This window comes from Aethina tumida, chromosome 2 (assembly GCF_024364675.1).
Source record: "Aethina tumida isolate Nest 87 chromosome 2, icAetTumi1.1, whole genome shotgun sequence".
Taxonomy (NCBI): domain Eukaryota; kingdom Metazoa; phylum Arthropoda; class Insecta; order Coleoptera; family Nitidulidae; genus Aethina; species Aethina tumida.
The window spans coordinates 35185077-35205673 of NC_065436.1; the positions used below are offsets into that span (position 1 = coordinate 35185077).

At 30.8% G+C, this 20597-nt stretch overlaps 3 protein-coding genes across 3 annotated transcripts; 1 reads left to right on the top strand and 2 right to left on the bottom strand.

The window, feature by feature from the left end:
• Nucleotides 1-21: 21 nt before the first annotated feature.
• Nucleotides 22-3219, bottom strand: LOC109606226 (early endosome antigen 1). The gene is made up of 6 exons (XM_020022789.2): nucleotides 2553-3219; nucleotides 1888-2503; nucleotides 1384-1838; nucleotides 873-1105; nucleotides 243-821; nucleotides 22-190 (listed from the first exon to the last, which is right to left on the bottom strand). The coding sequence occupies exons 1-6, from the start codon at nucleotides 3178-3180 to the stop codon at nucleotides 83-85; spliced, it is 2619 nt and encodes an 872-aa protein (XP_019878348.1). The 5' UTR covers nucleotides 3181-3219; the 3' UTR covers nucleotides 22-82.
• Nucleotides 3220-3344: 125 nt separating this feature from the next.
• Nucleotides 3345-5162, top strand: LOC109606457 (snurportin-1). Its single transcript, XM_020023012.2, has 5 exons — nucleotides 3345-3643; nucleotides 3701-3811; nucleotides 3861-4050; nucleotides 4104-4286; nucleotides 4338-5162. Exons 1-5 carry the CDS (start codon nucleotides 3630-3632, stop codon nucleotides 4977-4979), a joined length of 1140 nt encoding a protein of 379 aa, XP_019878571.1. The 5' UTR covers nucleotides 3345-3629; the 3' UTR covers nucleotides 4980-5162.
• Nucleotides 5163-5295: 133 nt separating this feature from the next.
• On the bottom strand, nucleotides 5296-12689 carry LOC109607106 (myophilin). Its single transcript, XM_020023632.2, has 3 exons — nucleotides 12526-12689; nucleotides 6450-6586; nucleotides 5296-5882 (listed from the first exon to the last, which is right to left on the bottom strand). Exons 1-3 carry the CDS (start codon nucleotides 12577-12579, stop codon nucleotides 5507-5509), a joined length of 567 nt encoding a protein of 188 aa, XP_019879191.1. The 5' UTR covers nucleotides 12580-12689; the 3' UTR covers nucleotides 5296-5506.
• Between the last annotated feature and the right edge of the window lie 7908 nt (nucleotides 12690-20597).

The following is a 20597-nucleotide window of genomic DNA, read 5'->3' on the forward strand; positions in this document are numbered from 1 at the left end:
TTGAGTGTTATTTAACCATTTTTTATTGTTAAACATTTATTGATATTTATAAAAATACAAAAAGGTTTTTATATTTCAAACATCAATTATTATGTAACAAATCTTCTTTACTAATTTCCCTACTGACTTCGCTGTTTCTCTCCTCTTCCGTCATATCAAACCTCACCCTACTGAAGTCGTCATCAAACACCTAAAAACTCAAATTAACGTAACTATTTTATAAACTCGCATTCAATATATACATTTAATATTTCAGGCTCATGATTCGAGTCAACATTCAAGTTACTGTCGACTTCGCAAAGACGGCACCGCTTTCTCTGCTTAGCGTTCGTGTAAAACACCAGCCGTTCTTTGGATAAAGCAATCTTATCCTCCGACAGTTTTTTTTCCCTCATCCCCAACGAATTCAGCTGCAGTTGCAAACTCCTCATCTGTTCCTTGCATCGCATTTCCGTCGCCTTGCTTTCTTTAACCGCAGCCTCGGCATCTTGGATCTTACGCTCGGCCTCATTCTGCAACGACTGGAGTTCGCGCTCCTTCTCCTCCATCATTCTTTCGCGGTACACGAGGGTGCGTTTCAATTTCTCCAGTTCGATGTGTTGTCTCTGCAAATTGGCACGTTCACGGTCGGTCATTTCGGCCGATTCTTTCGCCACTTGAATAGCGGCCTCGATTTCGGCTCTGGTCCTTTGGGCGTCGAAGTTTGAGTGTAGTTTTGCTGATGTTTCTAGCCGGGACCGTTCCGACGCGATGGCCAGCTTTTCTTCGTTGAGTTGGAGGATCGTTCGTTCTTGTTCCGCCAGCAATGCTTCCTTCAATACCTAAACAAAATATTTGTTTTATAATTAAAAACATTTTATTGGTGTTATTACTTTTATTTGTTCGCGTTCTCTTTCCACTGAAGTTTTATTGAATTCGAACTCTCGGTCCAAAGCTGCGGCCCTTGCAGCAAGCGTCGATGAGGCTTGTTGTAATGCCCATCGTTCTTCCCTTGAAGCGCTACTTTGCTCAGCAATTTTTATTTCCAAATTACGGACTATACCTAGCAACTGGGATCGTTCTAGTTCCGCACTTTCTCTACATTTTTCCAAGGCTTCTTTCATCACTAAAATTCGTTATTAGCACACTATAGGCGGGCAGCAAAATAGTCCAAACTAAGTTGTTGAATGATAACAAAAAATAAGGGATAATTCTTTCAGTTCCGTATGTAAACCAATAGAGTAAAATTATCTCACTCCGCTTTTGAAGAAAGTACATTCAAAAAGGTAAAAGTTACCCGACCACCTAACAATCAACAGTTTTCGAGACGGGTATTTTTACCCGACCCGCTTATAGTGTGTTAATATATATTAATATTCCATATTATATTATAATATTACTTACTAGTTAATTCCTTTTCTTTAGCAGCCAAGGAAGCTTCCCTGGCGCTCGACAGAACACTAAATTTTTCTTGCATGTTCTCCTGCAAGTTTTGCATAACTTGACTGTTCGTGTTTAACATGCTAATGCTGTAGTCCAGTTTTTGGGAATAAACATTGCCATCTTTATTGACATTTGCCTCGTAATCCCGCAGTTGTTTTAATGTTTCAAGTTGAAAGTTGTGCTCACTTTTAATATCTTCGATTGTTCTTAGATAATTATCTTTTATTTTTGCCATTTCTTGCTTATGATCATCTTGTAGTTTCCTAAATTTTTCTTCGTAAGTATTCAATTCAACTGCATGTGCTTCTTTCATCCTTGTAATTTTTTCTTCATACATTTCTGTTAGTTGTTTCATGTCGTCTTTGAACATTTCCTCGTATTTTTCTATAGAAGTTTCCAATAAGGATATTTGTTTTCTGAAATAAACCAATGCATTAACAATATTTAAAACAAATTGTTGTTTACTTGTAAGATTCCTCCATTATAAACATTTCTTCATGGTGTCTAGTTTTCAAAGATTCAATAATTTTCTCGTGAGCCTTCATCTCTTCCTCCACAGCAACTTTCATTTCTTGTTCCTGAGTTTCGTTTTCGATGGTTTTATGGATGGGAACGTTGGAAATTAACATTTGCATATGGTTGTTTATGCGTTCCTGTTGTAATCTCATATTCTTCTCCATGTCCTTTTGTTTACTTAAATAATTATCTAAAATTATATTGAATTGTTTTTCTTGTTTCATCAAAACTTCTTGTTGCTGTCTCTGGATTTCTGTTAGATTTTCCTCATATTTCTTCAGTTGCAATGCAATCAATAATTGCGATTCTTGCTGCTGCAAAGATAAAAAAGTGCTTTGTACTTCTATGTCAGATTGAGACAGTTTTTGCCCTTGTAAAAATGTAGTGAACAGTTCGTTACTTTCAATAGATTTTAAATCTATTACATTTTCTACCGTTTTTTGCTCTGCTTCAGGCACTTTCTCAACAACGGTCTTTTGTATTGGTACATCGTTCGTATTCAGTAAAACTGTCTGTTCTGATTTGGAAGCTTTGGAAGAACCACCTCCCAACCAATCCGGAAGATCTACAATGTATAATTATATAAAAGAAGGACAAAATTTAAACAATCATACCTGAAACATTTGAAGTAGTTTTGGAAGACTCCTTTTTTAACTCTACTTGTACATTTACTTCGGATTCTTTAGGCGTGGTTTCAGCCTTTGGTTTTTCGGTAGCGTCGAACAGACCTAAAGGATCAGCTAAACTGGTAGACAAACGCCTTGTGCGTCTACCTTCTCTCGCCGCTTCGGATAAAATAAACTGGTTAGGTTTATCTATCGGTTTTGCAATTACAGTTTCGGGTTTGGGTTCCTCCTTTTTGGCTTTGCTCTCTTTTAAAATGTCCTCGAAAGAAAACGTTTTTTTGTCGTCCTGTTTTGGGGCCAAAATACTTTCTAACAGGTCCGATTTTTTGGTGGCCTCTTTCACCGGCGGTTTTTTCTTTTCGAATCCTATGGCGGCCAAAATTTCTTCGTCGTCATCAGCGAAGTTGATCTGCTTTTTCTTTTGCGTCGGTGCATTTTTTATTGTGGCGTCCAGACTGGAAAAAATATCGTCCTTTTCATCTGCCAGGTTAAACAAGTCGGATACTTTTTTCTCCGGTGTCTTTGAATTGCTGGGCCTCCTCGTTAGGATTTTTGGATCCTCGAAAAAACTGTCGTTGCTACCGTCTGATAAATAATCATCGTTTCCGAAGTGCATTACTAATAAATCTTTATGAAGAAATGAATAGTAGTTGATTAAAATTGTTTTATACCATGGTAATAAAAATGTTTTTGTTGTTGTTGGCTTGTTTCTAGGCGACCGCCAAATTTTAAATTCATGAGTCTTGTAAAATTGTTCGAGTATATTTTATTTTAGCTTATAATTTAATTTTATAGAATTATTTAGAAATATTATTATGTACTTTTGTGTATTATTCGTAAATTTCTGTTTTTATTTAATAATACGCATTAAACTAAATAAAATTAATAATTAAATGCTTAAAATTCTACGAGAAATGTTAAGATATACAGCTGTCATAAGTTAACCTCAACCGTTTTCTTGCAATGTTTTGATTACCTAGTTTTCCCGATTTAGTTAAGTCCTAAGTGTTTTTTACGTCTTGTTTTAAACTTTTGTTAGTTGTGAAAGTATTTACTGTATTCAAAATGGACGACAAAGAGTAAATAATGTAAAATTTCAAGGTAACAACCGTAATTTAATTATTATTATTTTTTAGAGTAATGTACCTTGAAAATGAATTAAAAACGAGTATCTACAAAGTGAATGACCAATTTAAGGACATGTCAACGGAGGAACGAAGATCAGAATTGTTAGCGATACAAAGAATGTAAGAATTTTAAGTCAAATAAATCAATAGCTAATTTTCTTGATTTTAGGCGGCGTGAATTTGGAAATGGATGTGATGATCGAAACTCCAAGACAAGTCATACACAAAACAGGCGCAGGAAACACTTCTATCAATATATGATCTCAGAATGGTTCCTTAAAGCACCAGAAGATTTAAATGAACAGTGGGTGGTGAAATTAATACCTAATGGCATAAGACTTTTGCTCATTGCAAAAAAGGTACAACAATTAATCATTTAAGTAACTATAATTAATGTATGTATATTTATTAGGGACACACGAGTGCTTTTTACAAATGTGGACAACCATGTATTTATTTAAAAACGAAATTTCCTGGTGGAGACTCAAGGAAAGGAGCCATGACTGTTTTGGATTGTGTATACAATAAGGACACACAAACTTTTTATATTGTTGACTGCTTAAGCTGGAACAATATTGTATTACTCAATGAAGATGTAGGTTTTGTACAGTTAATATGTCATTGTTTTGCTCACATTAATTTTTAGGCAGCATTCCGTTTTTACTGGCTCAGGAACAGATTGCTAGACAGTCCAGAATTATTAGAAATGTCTGGATACAGTTTTAGACATGTGGATTATCTGGATGTTAACCTAGAGGCGATACAAGAAGAATTAGACAGACCTAGTGAGATAAATAATGGACAAGTAATCAGTTATGGTGGTGCAGTATTTTACCATAAAGAATCTCTATACACTTTCGGTTACACGCCTTTGTCATTATGGTTGCCTACTTTCATGTTTCAAGAAATGTTGGGCATTCACGTTAAACCGGAACATTTGCAAAACATGCCAGAAAATTATCAAAATGTAGAGGTGTATATTAAGGGGATTATTGACAAGGTTAAAAGAAGAACCAAAATTTCTGAAAGTGTAGAAATGGAATGTGAAGAAAACAATGGAATGGAAGATGTTCAGGAGGAAGTAAGTCCCCCCTATGTTAAATATAACAGAAAAAGGAACATAGAAAGTTTGGATTTACCAGAAGATTCTGTTGTACATTTGGAATCAAAGAAAAGGAAAATTATTACAGAAATACATTTTAATTCATTGAAAAGAATGCAGGAACAAACTGATATCTTTGATGAATTGATACCAAAGAAGAAGAAACTAGAATTCTTTTATGAGTAATTATTGAATAATTTTATTTATTCGATGATTTCCTGACTGAGAATTAATTTTCTCATATTATGTGATTTTGATTGTTAATCTTTGATTATTTAGTATTTTAATTAGGTTGAACAAATTGAACTCTTGATTGTATTATTCTGTGATTTTTAAAAAGCACATAGTTTTACTAATGCAATAATGCATTTTTTATTTGTATTGTATAATGTCATGTGATCTTAATTAATACTTAATATTAATTTATAAGTGTACTCATATTGGGTGATTTTAATTTAATATGTGATTGTATTTAGATTAAATTGATAAAATAAAGCACAAATTAAACTTAAATTTTATTGGTTCTTTTCAAACAGCATTCTAGTCCCTTAAATATACTAAATGTTTAGTAATTGTTTAACAATATTTAAAAAAATAACGTTCTAAAAAGTATTTCGTATAAATAAATTGTTGGCTGATGCCGTAAACCTAAGAAACATTTTATAATAAATATGAAATGAATTGACTCTCTACATCGCAAACGAAACGTTCGTTCACATGTGTCTTGTGTTTCCAAAGTTGATTCCGGACTGGTTGGCTCCCTTGTTGCTACCCATCTGAAGACCGATGATGGTTTGTCCGGCTTTCAGTTTCTCCTCTGAGAAGGTTCTTTCGTTTTTATCCGCCTCCTTCGGTCCAATCGACGGTTTTCCGTAGTTTCCTGCCTTCCTGCCCAACGACTGCAGGCAAACGACCACGGAGTTCAGGTTCTGCCTCTCCCACAAGTCGACGGTTTGGAAGGTCTCTTGAGCCGGCACACCCAAGTCGCGGGCCGATTCCAAAAAGGCGTTAATGTTCTCCATGCATTTGAACGCCATCGTCGAGTTGTTGATCTTCTTCACTGAGCCGGCCTTAATGTTATTAACTAATCTGCAAACAAACAATTTAATTTTTAGTTTTACGCAGTCGGAACTGTAATAAGTCGACCCTTCGTTTCACTCTGACAATTTTCCTCAATTATTAACTGCAGTAATTTAAATGCAGGCGTAAATATATTGTTGTCTCGCCACACTTCGCTTGGTTTCTCACAGATGTAACATCGGGTCTACGTTTTTGTCGGTTCATGAACATTAGGTCAAAGGCAAAGTCATTAAATCTTGTCTGGATTAAGAATAATAATTTCTTGTGTTACTAACAGCATGATTCTCTTTGAGTTTAAAACAATGGTTGTTAATACAAAGCGATGGAAAAGATTTTCAAAGTAACAATAGGTGATTGTGTGTTCGTCAAAGTTGATATTGCCGATTGTCGATAAATTTATTTATATCGGCTTGATTTTTCGCAAAAAAGCATTGTGTAACAATCGTCATTGAAATTCGCAGACAGCACATTATCGAATAACCATGTAATACATGAAATTTTAATATTTATCAACCGGGTTTATTTAACGAAATGATGTCATCGGCGGACGAAAATCGAAAGTACGCAAATACGAACCTGCACAACAGCGTTCCGTCTTTTAATACTTCGTAGAAGTTGTCCATGTCACCAGCGGTGTTGATGTTTTCTTCGGTGATGACGGATATCCATTCTAGCACTTCTCTAGCCAAGTCCTCGCTGTATTTCGAGTTAATCTGCAATAAAAAAATGAGTTTTACGACCTTTATTTCATTCAAATGGTTAAGAACAATAGCGAAAGGTGAACGTGCCGGGGTCAAGCGACAACACCTAGTCGGAATCGATCCCCGGGGCTGCAATCTGTTGATTCTCTCAACGAGCAGGTGTCTTCGAACGTAACTGCACATGCCATTACAACAGCATGATTAAATTAAGTCGTGCACATGCTCGAAATAGATATAATTTAGTTGCAAATTGCCACAAAAAATGTCCATTAGTTATGCTATTTTTTCGGCACCGAAACAATCTTAATTGTTACATTTAATGGTTGCCATGTATCCATGAAATTATTCGTTCCTTGCAAATAACTCCATTACTTTACAACTGTAGTCTGTTGGTTTATGGGGTTATTACAGATTAGTGTAGATTGTTCGAATGGGAAGTAATGTCAGAACATAAAGTTGCTCGTAAAATATTAACGAATTCGATTTAAGATTTCATTCATTAGTCTGCAGGTGTCGGAATTCACGGTCGCAAAAGATGAATCACTATGCTAAACAGTCGAGCCTTATTATATTTAATTCACTGACCGTAATAATTAAGTAAAGTTCATGCAACTCGTTATCGTAATTAGTTTATAATCAGAAGAGTTGGTGGATCTGTTGTGAAACTGAACAATTATAATCGTTGAGCCACCAAACATCGGGTTAAATGTCAGCCAGTAATTTAATCAAGCCGGGTGATTAATCAAATAAATCGACACACTATATTAGGATGTGCTATTAAATCATATCTAAACATACATTTATGAATCATAACTCTCAACCGAATATGGTTATAAAGGCAGCTGAAACTGGTTTATTTACTTAAGAATTTACGGTTAAACCAACAAAAAAATAACTGAGATCACCAGATGGGTATAATCGATTGAAAATTCCTGCACAAAATCATGTGTACGTGAAGTTCGCCGTTTACATTTGTTGTTCGCAGCAAAAAAAAAATACTGGCACAAACCCGTGCGGTGTCCAGTGACATTTTAGCCGGGTGAATCACATTTGAGATGTCGCGAAGGAAACGCTCTCGAAGAATTAGTAAGCGTTCCGAGTATTTTCTGTAGACCGTTTATCGTCTAGGAATTTTGCAATGATGTAATTTAACGGAAATTTCGGTTTGAGAAACGTTTCCGTATCCTAATGATAACTTGGACTGGTTTTATCTAATTAGATAAACTATTTTCGCTCTTCAAGCGCAGACAACGAAATGCACTTTGCAGATGTTTAGTTAGTGAGATAAAATTAATTTGTGGCTTTTTCAACCGTTGTAGATTAATATTTATTTGTTTGAGAATGTTTATTACTATTGGGAAATATTCCCACAGTTTTCATAACAGATGCTATTTATTATGTCTGATAATTGGGTTTATTTATATTAATTAATTGATATTTTTTAATAAAAGTAGATAAACTTAAGATGAGTATTAGTTTTGCCTTGATCCGCATTGGTACATCATGAGAGAGGAATTATTATTACTGTATATTCCATTCTTCAATAGTTGACCATAATTATTTATGACTTCATAAAACTTTTATTATTATAGATAATTATCATTGTACACGTCTAAAGTTATTTATACTTATACAGGTACCATTATAACAGTTTTATAATTGAGGAGGTAAGAATTACAAACTCTTTTTCTAAGAACTTAACAAGAATTTAATAAGATTTTTGGAATACCGATATAAACGATAAAACATTAGATAAACACCAGTTTTGTTGGGTTTTCAGCAGAGTAACAAAAAAACACTCCATTAGCAAAAGACAAGCATGAGTGTGTTACTATTTTTATGACGTCATTTTAAATTATTAATTTGAAATTTTCAATAACTTTTTAAAGATTTTTAGGTTAAAGAATCTTTTTTACGATCTATATGAAATAAAATAGTACTTTTAAAGTTTTAAACAGTAAAAAAATATCTTTTATGATCTGTATGAAAATTTCAGTTTAATACTATAATAATAATAGAAAAATATAACTTTAATAGGCACGAGAGAATAACTTTTATATGATTTAAAAGAAAATTTCAGTATAAAATCAAAAAATTAATAGACTAACAGGACTATTTTATTGTGTTTTTACTTCCTAATAACATTTTAAAGATTTGAATAGTACAAGAATAAATATTTTATCACCTACATGAAATTTTCAGGTATAATAATATAAAAAAAATATCAATAGGTTAACAAGTATATGAAAATTTCAATCTGATAATATATAATAAATCTAGTCAGCTAGACTAACAAACGTGTTTTATAAATTCCTGATCACTGTTTAAAGATTTGAACAGAATAAAATAACTTTTTATTTTTCTAGAAAAAAATTTTAGTCTTTATAGTACAAAAATAAAACATTAATAATGTAGCAGGAATGTTTTACAGGGTAATATAAATTCCTGACCACTTTAAATAAAAGTTAAACAATAAAAGAATAATTTTTCTATAATCACGAAATTTTTATATATAATAATAAATAAAAATAAAACATTAGTAGACTAGCAGGAGTGTCTTACTACAAGTTTATAACTCCCTGCCTGCTTTTTAAAGATTACAACAGTAAAAGAACAACTTTTTTTATGGTCTAGAAGAAATTTTTAGGCTTTATAATATAAAAGTAAAAAAATAATAGACTGACAGGGGTCTTTTACTTTGTGTTTATAACTTCCTCACCAGTTTTTGAAGATTTAAACAATAAAAGAATAACTTTTTTAGGACATAGAAGAAATTTTTAGTCATAATAATATAAAAATAAAAAAATTTAGGGTATCAGGGATACCGTTAAAAGAATAACTTTTTATGACAATATGAAATTCTAAAAATATAACATAAAAAGCTATAGGGAGTCATTTACACTGTGTTAAAATAACATTATGATCGCTTTTAAAAAATTTTAACTTCTTTATGGTCTACATGATATTTTCATAATAATATAAAAATAAAAAATGTATAGGCTAGCAGGGATGTTTTACCGTGTGTTTATATATTTTGATCACTTTTTAAAGATTTGAATAGTAAAAGACTAACTTTTTAGTGATCTACATGAAATTTTCGAGCATAACTATATAAGAATAAAATATTAATAGGCTAGCAGGAATGTTTTACTGCGTGTTTACAACTTCTTAACCACTTTTTGAAGAAAGAACAACTTTTTTATGATCTACGTGAATTTTTCAGGCATGATAATAAAAAAATAAATCATTAATAGTGTATTGCTTCTTTCTTAACAACTTTTTAAAGAACTGAACAATATTTTTTATGTTCTCGAATAAATTTTCAGCCACAGCAATAATAAATAAAACAGAAACAGATAAAGAGGTGTCACAAAAGGTGGACGTGGCGATTGAAATCGAAAACTCCGCTAATAGAAGCGAAGGAAGTTGTCCAATGGCGTCGGTATCGCTGTTAGGTTATCAAGAGGAAATGAGAATGGTCATGTATGTAAACATGTTCGGGTTACTAATTAATCAGTTCCTATTTCCCATATGGCGAACGTTACGTCATCTAACATAAAAACTCAGTTATTGGCCGCGACAATGTAGTTTATTTAACAATTTATTCTGTCCGTTGTGCGACAAACCGTAATTATGCCTTATTAGCACGGCTGTGCATTTGCTTATGCTAAGGATTTCTACGAAAGTACTGTTTGATTCTTTCTTTTTTTTATTCTTATGGCTTCTTGCTGTTTAAATGTTTGACTAACGTGTCAAGGACCAAAGTTTCTTATTGCGAGGAACAGTCCGTTCGCATCAACAATACAATTATATGTTAATTAATGTAACACATTAGTTTTAAAGGTGTGCACGTTGACGCACGTTGAAATTCGCGTGGCCACCGGCGATAACGTCCCAAAAATTTTTGTTGTATTATTCATCAAACGGCCATTTTATGCAATAACTTTCACTGAATCTGTAATTGACTGAATGGCAAATTATGTGGGCGTCCAGTCGCCAATACTTGATTAACCTTTATTGATGTTTCCTGAATTTTACCGCACTATCGCTTTCGAAAACCGCTTATATTTTTAAAAGGCCCTTTATTGGAAACGGGAAATGGACACGTCTAGATAACAGGTTTAGTGCATCCATCAATCTAAATATATTAGGTTGCCTTTTACTTAAATTGTACTTGTACACTTTCTCAACCACCCTACGGAAACACCAATTAACGATATAAATCGTGAATTTTAACAACATCCGGACATAAATAAAGTGAGACGCAACTAATTCATGTAAAGTTATTAGTTGGCGTTTTCTGTTTTGTGAAGGAAAATGAACTTTGCATAACTGAATCAGTCTTTTTTATTTAAACAACAACAGATTTGCAACCTCAACAATGAATTAAAATACTAAAACATAAACACCTTTTTGGGATAAAAGTGACCAAAGTGAACTGAACACTAAAATTATATTTTATAACCAGCACGGAATTTTTATCAATAGCAATAAAAAATAAAACACTAACAGACAAAAAATTTATGGTGTTTACGTGTTCCTAACAACATTTTATACAACTGAACATATGTGTTAAAACCTTTTTAACAACTTCTAAAAGAACTGAGCAGTAAATGGGTAAGTTCTCCATGAAATCAATCAGATTAGAAACTAATAGACAGTGAGTTGAGATGTTCACAACGTTTTTTGATATAATAAAACGATAATTAATCATATCTCCATTAAAAAAATTAATTCTCAAGCACTTAATCGTATTAACGACATCGATACTTAATTTAACAATTTACATTACAATGTTTAAAAAGTTAGTTCATCGCTAAAAATAAATATTAATCGTCACTGTGAATATGCTTATTGTTTTGTTAAAGATGGCCTGTGTACCAACTGGATACTGTATTATTTGACGTCCATTGAAAATCTTATCTTATTTATTAGTGTTTGACTATAAAAAGCAATTTTAACATGCTTTTCGTGACCAATCCAATTGGATAACAATAAAAACAATGATAAGGTGAATTTTTTACTTTATTACTGCAGTTGTACCTAAGTAATTGAGATTAGATTTTGTATTTTTAAAGGTCACAGCTGTAATTTGAAAGTAATTAATCGATAATTCAAAGACAATATTCCTCGAAAACTATTTAACCTGGTGCAACGAACGAAGATAAATTGGTAGATTAATAAAGTGACTCAGCTTTTAATCTTATTTGATTTGGGGCCATAATGTTGGAATTTTGATTGCTTATGTACTTATAGTAAAAATAAAGTTTTTCTTTAAACAATTCAAGATCTAGAAAGATTTTTATATTTCAAAATATATATATTGTTACTAATTCTTTCAATGAACTGTTGTTTCAAACAAAAGTGTTTACGAAGGACTTTCTTAATAAAAATACCACGTTATCGTCTGGATGTTTTAAAGCAAACAGGTTGTATTTGATTTGTACAACTTACATACATAACAAACAGACGTTACTTGCAAGACCTATTAATGTCAACAAATGCATTAACTTTACGACCAATTTTCCCACCTAAATTTCCCAAGTCACACATTTGTACAACAATATGTTGCACACACTAATTTTATGCATGGGTGTGGAAGATTAGCATTTATATCAAAAAATCCCACCTGCAAGGACCAAACGAAACAAAACAGTTCAGCACGATCATTGAGATCATATGGAAGGATGCAATATTGATTTTCGTGACCTACATTCCTTTGGTCCTGGATTCGACGCCCCGGATTTCAGCGTGCACATAAAATATTTTCGTCTGGAAATTACTACTCGATGTCAGCATGTTTTAACACCTTGCAGTGTGCAAAAAAAAAAAATGCACATGCAAGTGGTTCGTCAAAGAAAACCGCACGGTCAGGTCTAACCACCTGCCAGTTTCGACGAACGAAAAAACTAAACACGTAACGTAATAAAAGAAAAAAAATGATATCTTACTTTTCTCTGTGCCTCGGCGGCAAATCCACTTTTCGTAGCCCTGTTCGATGCCATTTTTCGTATGGTATTTTATTCCAGTACAACGTCTTAGCAAAAACTTCACTAACAAACTCGCCGCCACACAGAACAACAAAACTGAACGGCCGCGCGATCTCGAGTCAGTGTGTGTGTGCTCTTCGCCCCACCTTTTCGAATTCGAATTGATGACGAAGCCCTAACTGGTTTTGGGGGGCGAGACGACAAAGAACCACGAATGGGTTATTGGAAATTTACCTACGGTTAAGGACTCAACAACCGTTCGTTGAAGATGTTTAAGGATTCAACGTCTAGGATCGGGTTTTACTGGATATAATTGAATATAATTGACTTTTTAAAATAATGTGTATGATGTAAAAGCACCTTAAGTCAATATTTACGACTTGCATAGAATATTTAAAATTTCAAAAATATTATAATATGATAAAGGTATTAAGACAGACTTAGATGGAATAGAAATTTTACCGTTTCACAATAGTTTGTTTTATCTGGAATATATGATTCACTGGAAATTTACACTTTGATCAAAGTTAATTGCTTGTTATCAATTTTTAAACTTATTTTAGAATTAGAGAACTAGTTGCATCTTAAGATTTAATCAGTAAGATTTAAATTGTCTTGGGTGACGTGCGACAAAATAATTATCATAATGTATTTTCTTATATTTGTTTTACAGATAAATTATTCGAGGCGTAGGTAACTTTGTTAATTTTAAGCAGAGTTATTATATATATATATTGTATTATATGTATATAAACTGTTTATAAGTTGGTAATATAGAATAAAATCAAATGTTACTAAAAATTACTAGAAAACTGAAAATGAAAAATAGAACTGCAAACAATTTAATTAAATTATTATGAATAATAAAGTGGTTAATTTATGTATTTACATAGTACATTAAAGTTGGAAAATAATATATGAGATTTTTAATATACAGAGAGGTTCATCTAACTTATTCATTAGAAGTTTATGAAGAACGGAAAAAGGTATTGATTTGATATTTTTATAGCATTATAACCTTTCTAATTTATTTTGAACAAAATTTCTGGTTTCGACAAAAGTGGCATTAAATTTGTTATTTTCAATGTATACATGTTTACACCCTGTATAATTTTTTAAATTTTTAATTCTTCATGTAATTAAAATTAACTATACCTATACTATGTCTTATACCTAAACCTAATAGTTTTTGAGTTATTAATTTTAAAAAAATAGACAGAATAACTGTCTAAAGAAACTGTCTGTAAAGCTATTGATTTTGATGCTAGAAAGTTCATTTTTGGTAAACACGTTAACAAATGACCATCCTATAAGGAGCTCAATTTTATACAGGGTGCTTATTATTTACGTATTTGTGCATTTTAGAACATCAACAACTTTATTTTTAATGGACACTCTTGGACAAAAGTTTGAAAACCCTAAAATTGAGTTATTATTCGGATAATTAATAAACAATGAATGATTTAAATAAGATTACTGTTTGATATCCTGCATAAGAAATTAATAAAAATGTTTCTAGGAATTTCATTAACTTTTATTAAGATATTATAAAGTAAAATAGAATTTCATAAAAAATTAAACTTTTTTATTTGAGCATAAGTTTGGAAACCTTTTATATAATTTAATTTTGGCATAATAAACCAAAAACAAATACAAGAATTACATTTTGTTGCATAACCACCAGCTTGTATGACTGCTGCTTTGTTCACGGAGTCAATCAATTTTCTGGTAAATTGTGGAGGTATTTTTTACCATTCCATTTGAAGCCTTTTCAGTAGCTCTGTCTTATTTTTTGTTGTCTGCTGCTGCATATTCCTTTTTAAATAATCCGAAGTTCCATAAGGTTGAGATCCAGTGGTTGTGAAGACCATGGCAAAACTTTTTCTTGTTTGAACCAGTCTTTTGTGTACTTGGAAGCATGCTTGGGATCGTTGTTCTGTTGAAACAACTATGGAACAACGGGTCAACGTCATATCGATTGAAACAACTCTATACCATAGAGTAATCCTTTACGTGTTTAACTGTCAATAATTAGTATTTTTTAAGAATCTGCTTACTGGTCCACTTACAAGCCCCTTACCATCATTTTCAAATAAATTAACAAACATTAACTTTCATCGCTAAATAACACCAATCTCCACTTTTTGTTAAACCACGAAAAAGGCCCTCTTGCAAAACTAAGCGTGTTCTTTCTATTTTTTTTTTTTTTTTGATATAAGGGGTTTTTTTGCGGGTTTTCTTCCAAACAGTCCCATTTCTTACAGTCTTCTTTGCACAGTTTCGGTGGATAAATTTTGTACATTACCCTATTAATTCTTTATGAATAGCATTGGCTGCCAATCTGAGATTTTTCTGGGATACATTCTTTATACGCCTTTCAAGAATTACATCCTTACTGCGAGGTCTGCCTGTTCTGGAAAGATCCGCAACAGATCCACAAGTGTCAAATTTATACAGAATTTTGGATATGGTCCCTTTATTGAAATTCGATTGTACGACATACCCACTTTTCTAAAGTCTATAATTTGTAAGGCCATTGGGATTTGCTTTCGGTTTGCCATGATTAAAACTAATATTTTTAATTTTACATTACAATGAAAGCTAAACAATTTTGTATATAGTCAAAATAAATTAAGTTTAAGGGGTTTTTAAAGGTATGTGTTGGTAAAAAGCTGAGTCTTTGTCTACTTCTTATAATATTTTTTATAATACCAAAATAAATTGCAGTATACATTGTGTATTTTTATTATTATTTTGTATTTTAATATACAGAGCGTTTCTTCGAAAACTATTTTTTGAATTTGATATTTTTAACAATTATACCATTATCCTAGGGTTCCCAAACTTTCGTCCAAGAGTGTATGTTTCAGCATAATAAAATTAAGTATTAAAAAATGTTTCGATTGGTATAAGCAGGTTAAATTTGGTAGCTTTACATACATTTTAACTATAATAGTACAGTAATAGTATAATAGTACAAAATATTAGGAAAAAAATTGATAACTCATGATTCATATGATATAACTATTTAATTTGCAATTACATAAATTTTATAATTTAATTTAAATTAATTAAAATATACGGGGCTTTCCATTGAAAATAAGAAAATTGTCGTAACTTCCGGCAAAATCGAATTTGAAATTTTTTTCAAAATAAATAAGGAAAGTCGAGTTATACTTTATACGTTTAAAAATCAGATGAATCACTCTGTATATCCACTGTCTACTAATGGATTATAGTTGTTGAGTGGTTTAAAAGGCCGGGATTGCAAAAATGATATGATTTCAAACAATTTTTAATATGTGAATAAATTATTAAATAAATTCTCAAAAAAAAATATACATTGGAATTTTTACCACGGATATGATAATCTATCAAATGGATGTATTCGTGTACTTTTATACAAATCAAATACCGGATCAATACACAAATATTTAATCAATTTTTATCATTCGTCCTTCATTCTTATCAAAGTAAACTCTGATTTTCGAGATGGTTGTATAAAAAACGTCGAAGTTTATCCTAAAGAAGACATGAAATGTCGGTTAAGTATCTAATTAAATTTTTCAAGTCATAAGAAAACCTCTTAACCGATATCATAACAACATATGTGCACTTTTAGTCTTCAGTAGGACGCGGTTTTATTTTTTGACATGCAAACACCGATTTAATAGTGTTTTTTAAAAGCCATCAAGTCAATTAATTGTACCATAATTTGCGATTAAGCTATCACACCATTAGCACATGGTTGAAAAACTGTGATTCAATTTTTACTCATTCCTATTGAGAAATAGATATTTCAGCCTATTGTGTTTAAAATAATGCTTATCTTCTTCTAGGAAAAAAAACAATTCCAATTTCAAATTGATCAGAGCAATTAATGGGCAAATGCAAATTATAATTTACAGTGATTCTTATGATTGAAGCCTTGAAATATCATAAACACAATTTGCCGACACAGAAACGACATTTTTGCATTTATAATTGATGTAGTACGCCACTTTTACCTTCTTTCTGGGTATTCATTAATATTATCGTCTCACTGATAATGATATTGATGTTGTACCTAGAAAAAAGGTAAGACTGGACTGCGGGCAAATGAGTGTTTTATATCTAGAAGTAATATAATCCTAATTATGTCTGGGTATCAGTTTTTAACTGATATTTGTTATCAAATCGAGAAATTTTACGTGTGAACATACGATAAGTTCACATACTCTCACGTTAGTTTATTTGATGTTCCAATTATGAATTTCTTCACACACATTCCCTACAGCAACTTAGTATTGAGCGTTTAAGATTTTACTGTCCGTTTACTTTACAAATGTTTCGAGTCTTGCGCACGTTAGAAATTTCTCATAAATTAATCACAATGTTAACGTCAATTTTGTTCAAAATTAGAAAGCCCGCAGCAGTTTTGGAAACAATTAACGTAATTGTAAGAAAAAATCGTGCCATTCTTTTTGCGGATCATTCCAGAGACATGAGGTCATTCTTCTTTGCATTACTAACCTTGAAACAAACTTGGCTAGAGAAAATTTACTCGAACGTTTACTTTTCATTTACAACATTATTTTTTTAACGCCGTGTCATTTCACAGATAAAAATTGATGTGTTAATTTATCTGCTTGTGTGTTTTGCTCTTTGCATACACAAAAGGTCAGATGGTGTGCTGATTTGAATATTAACTGAAAACGTTAATTTGATGAACAATGAAAATATTATAAGGATGTGTCTTTATCAAAGCCCTGGTAATGGTTCAGTTTCTAAAAGGTTTGTTATCACTTTGATATGGTCGTACCGTTGTAAAACGTGGTGAACACAATCAAACGACATTGACTTATTTTGCCGGCTTGAAAAAAAGGCAACATTGAAGCAAGTATCCATTTTCGTTGTTGGAAATCGGTAACGAAGCACGCGGTACAAAATCACAAGGATTAGACCACCATATAAGTCTGTAACGTTATTGAATAAATTACATAATTGTACCGTAAGTTGTGGACTTTTATTTTCATGGCTTCTTCTCGTTGAATTGTCGCCATATATGGAATAGTTGTTTCGAGCAATGTTCTTGCAATGTGTGACCTCATAAATTTATATTTGTACATTACATATGCTTGATAAACATACCGCAGATAAATGTACGAGTTATATTGGGCGATTAAACGTAAATTATACACATTAAATATTTAGTGGTTCAGTTTTTATTTACCAGACCTCTTCCACCGGTAAAAATAAATACGGGCAACGCCTCACTTTAGTATATTCCGCGGGGTGTTGCCTGTAAGCAAGCCATAATTAAGGGACAGCGTTTGTTTATCAATACGTCGCATTCCTGCGCAAATCGTTGATAATGAACATGGAAAAACGAAAAAGGAATTGTGTCACGGCGGGTTGGATTGGTGGTGGCTCGAAGGTGCCGGCCGGTCGCCGATGAACATATGGGCAGTGAAAGTACCCGATCTGGGTCAGCTCGTGAATCATAAATATTAAGAATCGGCCCGCGGAGCGAGCGAAAAAATCCGCGAGCCGAATGGGAAACCGGAGCTTTCGCGCGATAACGCCTAAAATGGTTTTCGCGCTCCATATATGTAACGTTCGCTCCGTTGGTTTCCCAATTAATGTTTTTTTACTTTGATTTGCTAATTTTTAGAAATCTTCTCGACGAATTTGTGCAAATTTTAAGCGGTTACTAACTGAAACAATTAAAATAAAACGGAAATGTTAATTGTGGTCATTAATCTAGCACTTTTATGATTATTTTTTACCTCTTGTTCGGAATTTTCGGTTGTTTTTATAATTAAAAATTCACTGTTTAACAAATACGTGTCTCTGTTTAATATTCAAACAAACATGTATTTAAAATATTTATTTATTTTAAAACAAACGGTTTAATACATACAATTAGTTACAAATGACATATTAATATAGGCAACTCCTTTTACGTTCTTGTAGTTTAATTTAAAAGTAATGAATAAAGTATCACCTTCAGTAAATTATGTATAGTTTTCGGTAAAGTTGCAGAATCGGTCACTCTAAGGAATATTTGTAGCGCATGCGTCAACTGGATTTGAAATCGTCTGTTTCGGAGATTTTAGACAGCATAGTTCCCAGATTTCATTTTTAACGAAATATGTAGAGAAATGATTTTTAGAAAAATATATATGTAATTTATTATGTTTTTCATGTATGACTTATATTATTTATGTGGTTGAATTCGAAAAGAGATAAAATTCGGCAAATCACTTTATAATTAGTATATTCATTTTTTATTTACTCTATATTTCTTTGATAGTTTAACTATCTAATTAAAAGTTCTTTATTAAATAATTAGGTAAATTTACAACATTAATATAAAATTAACAAAAAAGATATATTTATGTATTTTATAATAAAAAACAAAATCAATTAAAACAAAAAAATCTATTCCACTGGATATTGCTTCCTGATACAATTTAAAATGCTCATAAACATATTATGATTTTTAAATTTATTTCTCCATATGAATTCGTGAAGGTACGATGGAAACAGATCTTCCGAGGAACAGTCATGGTCCTATATTAAGATTGTACAAAAAAAATAATAAATGCAGCACACAAATAATCTATAAAGTAAGATAACTTAAAATATGACTGCTAACAAATTAAAAATAATCTTACTAAAGGAATAAAAGTAAAATATTTTAAAAATGAGAAAGATCTATAAAGTAAAATATATTAAATGAGCATACAAATAAATTAAGAAAGTAATTAGCAGAAGAATAGGAATAATATATTGTTTTTAAAAACGCCATGAGAATATAATCTGTAAAGTATAATATTTTAATAACGAACAATAATCATCAAATTAGAAGAAATACTATACTTACCAAAAAAATAAAAAGTATAATACATACACAACAACACAACAATAATTCAACTATAAAAAATGATTCGAATATTTTGACCGTTGCAAACCGACAACACTGCACTTCAAAATGTTCAAGAAGCGCGAAATCAGCGCCTCACGACGCATGCGCTAGATAATGTTCCTTAGAGTGACCGATTCTGCAACTTTACCTAGTTTTCTAAAAAATTAATTTAAATCAATTTTCAGTAAACTTTAAATTCATTCAACTCGCCTATAGATGTAATAGTGGTTGCCTATCTTAATAATTCTTTCAGATTGTTTCAATTTAAAAATATATTTAAATATTTAAGAATTGGTTTTTGGCGTTTTATTAAGAAGCTTTACATTATTTTGATTTTTTTCGTTTCCAATGGTTAGAAATTTTAAATTAAATAACTTACTTGTTTTTTAATTTTAAATTAAATATTTTAATTTTTATTTAATTTTTTTTATTTAAATTAATTATTTTATTGTTTTTTTTATAATTTTAAATTGATTATTTTTCTGTTTTTAATAATATTTAATTAGTTTTTTAATTTCAATTAAATTAAATATTATATTACTATTTTCATTATAAACTAAATATTTTATTATTTGTATTAATTTAAGTCAATTTTTTTATTTTCTTTTAATTATAAGTTTGTATATTTTATTATATTTTTTTAATTTAAATAAAATGACTGTTTAAAATAGTTTTACTTGAGAAAAATTTTATGTTTGACTTTATTTAAGTTTTAATTTTATTCCATTGTATTTTTAATCCATTTAGAATATATTAACATACTTAAGTATTATATATAATTAAATAATAAAGTATATTAAATTAATTAATTATTTTGTTAATTAAATATAATTAATATTATATTAATTAACTACATATTTTCTTATTTTTAAAAATTTAACTCAAATATTTTATTTTCTTTTAATTATAAATTTAAATGTTTTATTATTATTTTTTTAATTTAAATGAAATATTTGATTGTTTAATTAATTTTAATTTAAATGTTATAATATTTTATACTCACAAATTGAACTGTTTTACTTGAGAAAAATTATATGTTTGACTTTATTTTAGATTTAATTTTATTCGATTATATTTTTAATTCATTTAGAATATATTAATTTACTTAAACGCTTAAGTATTA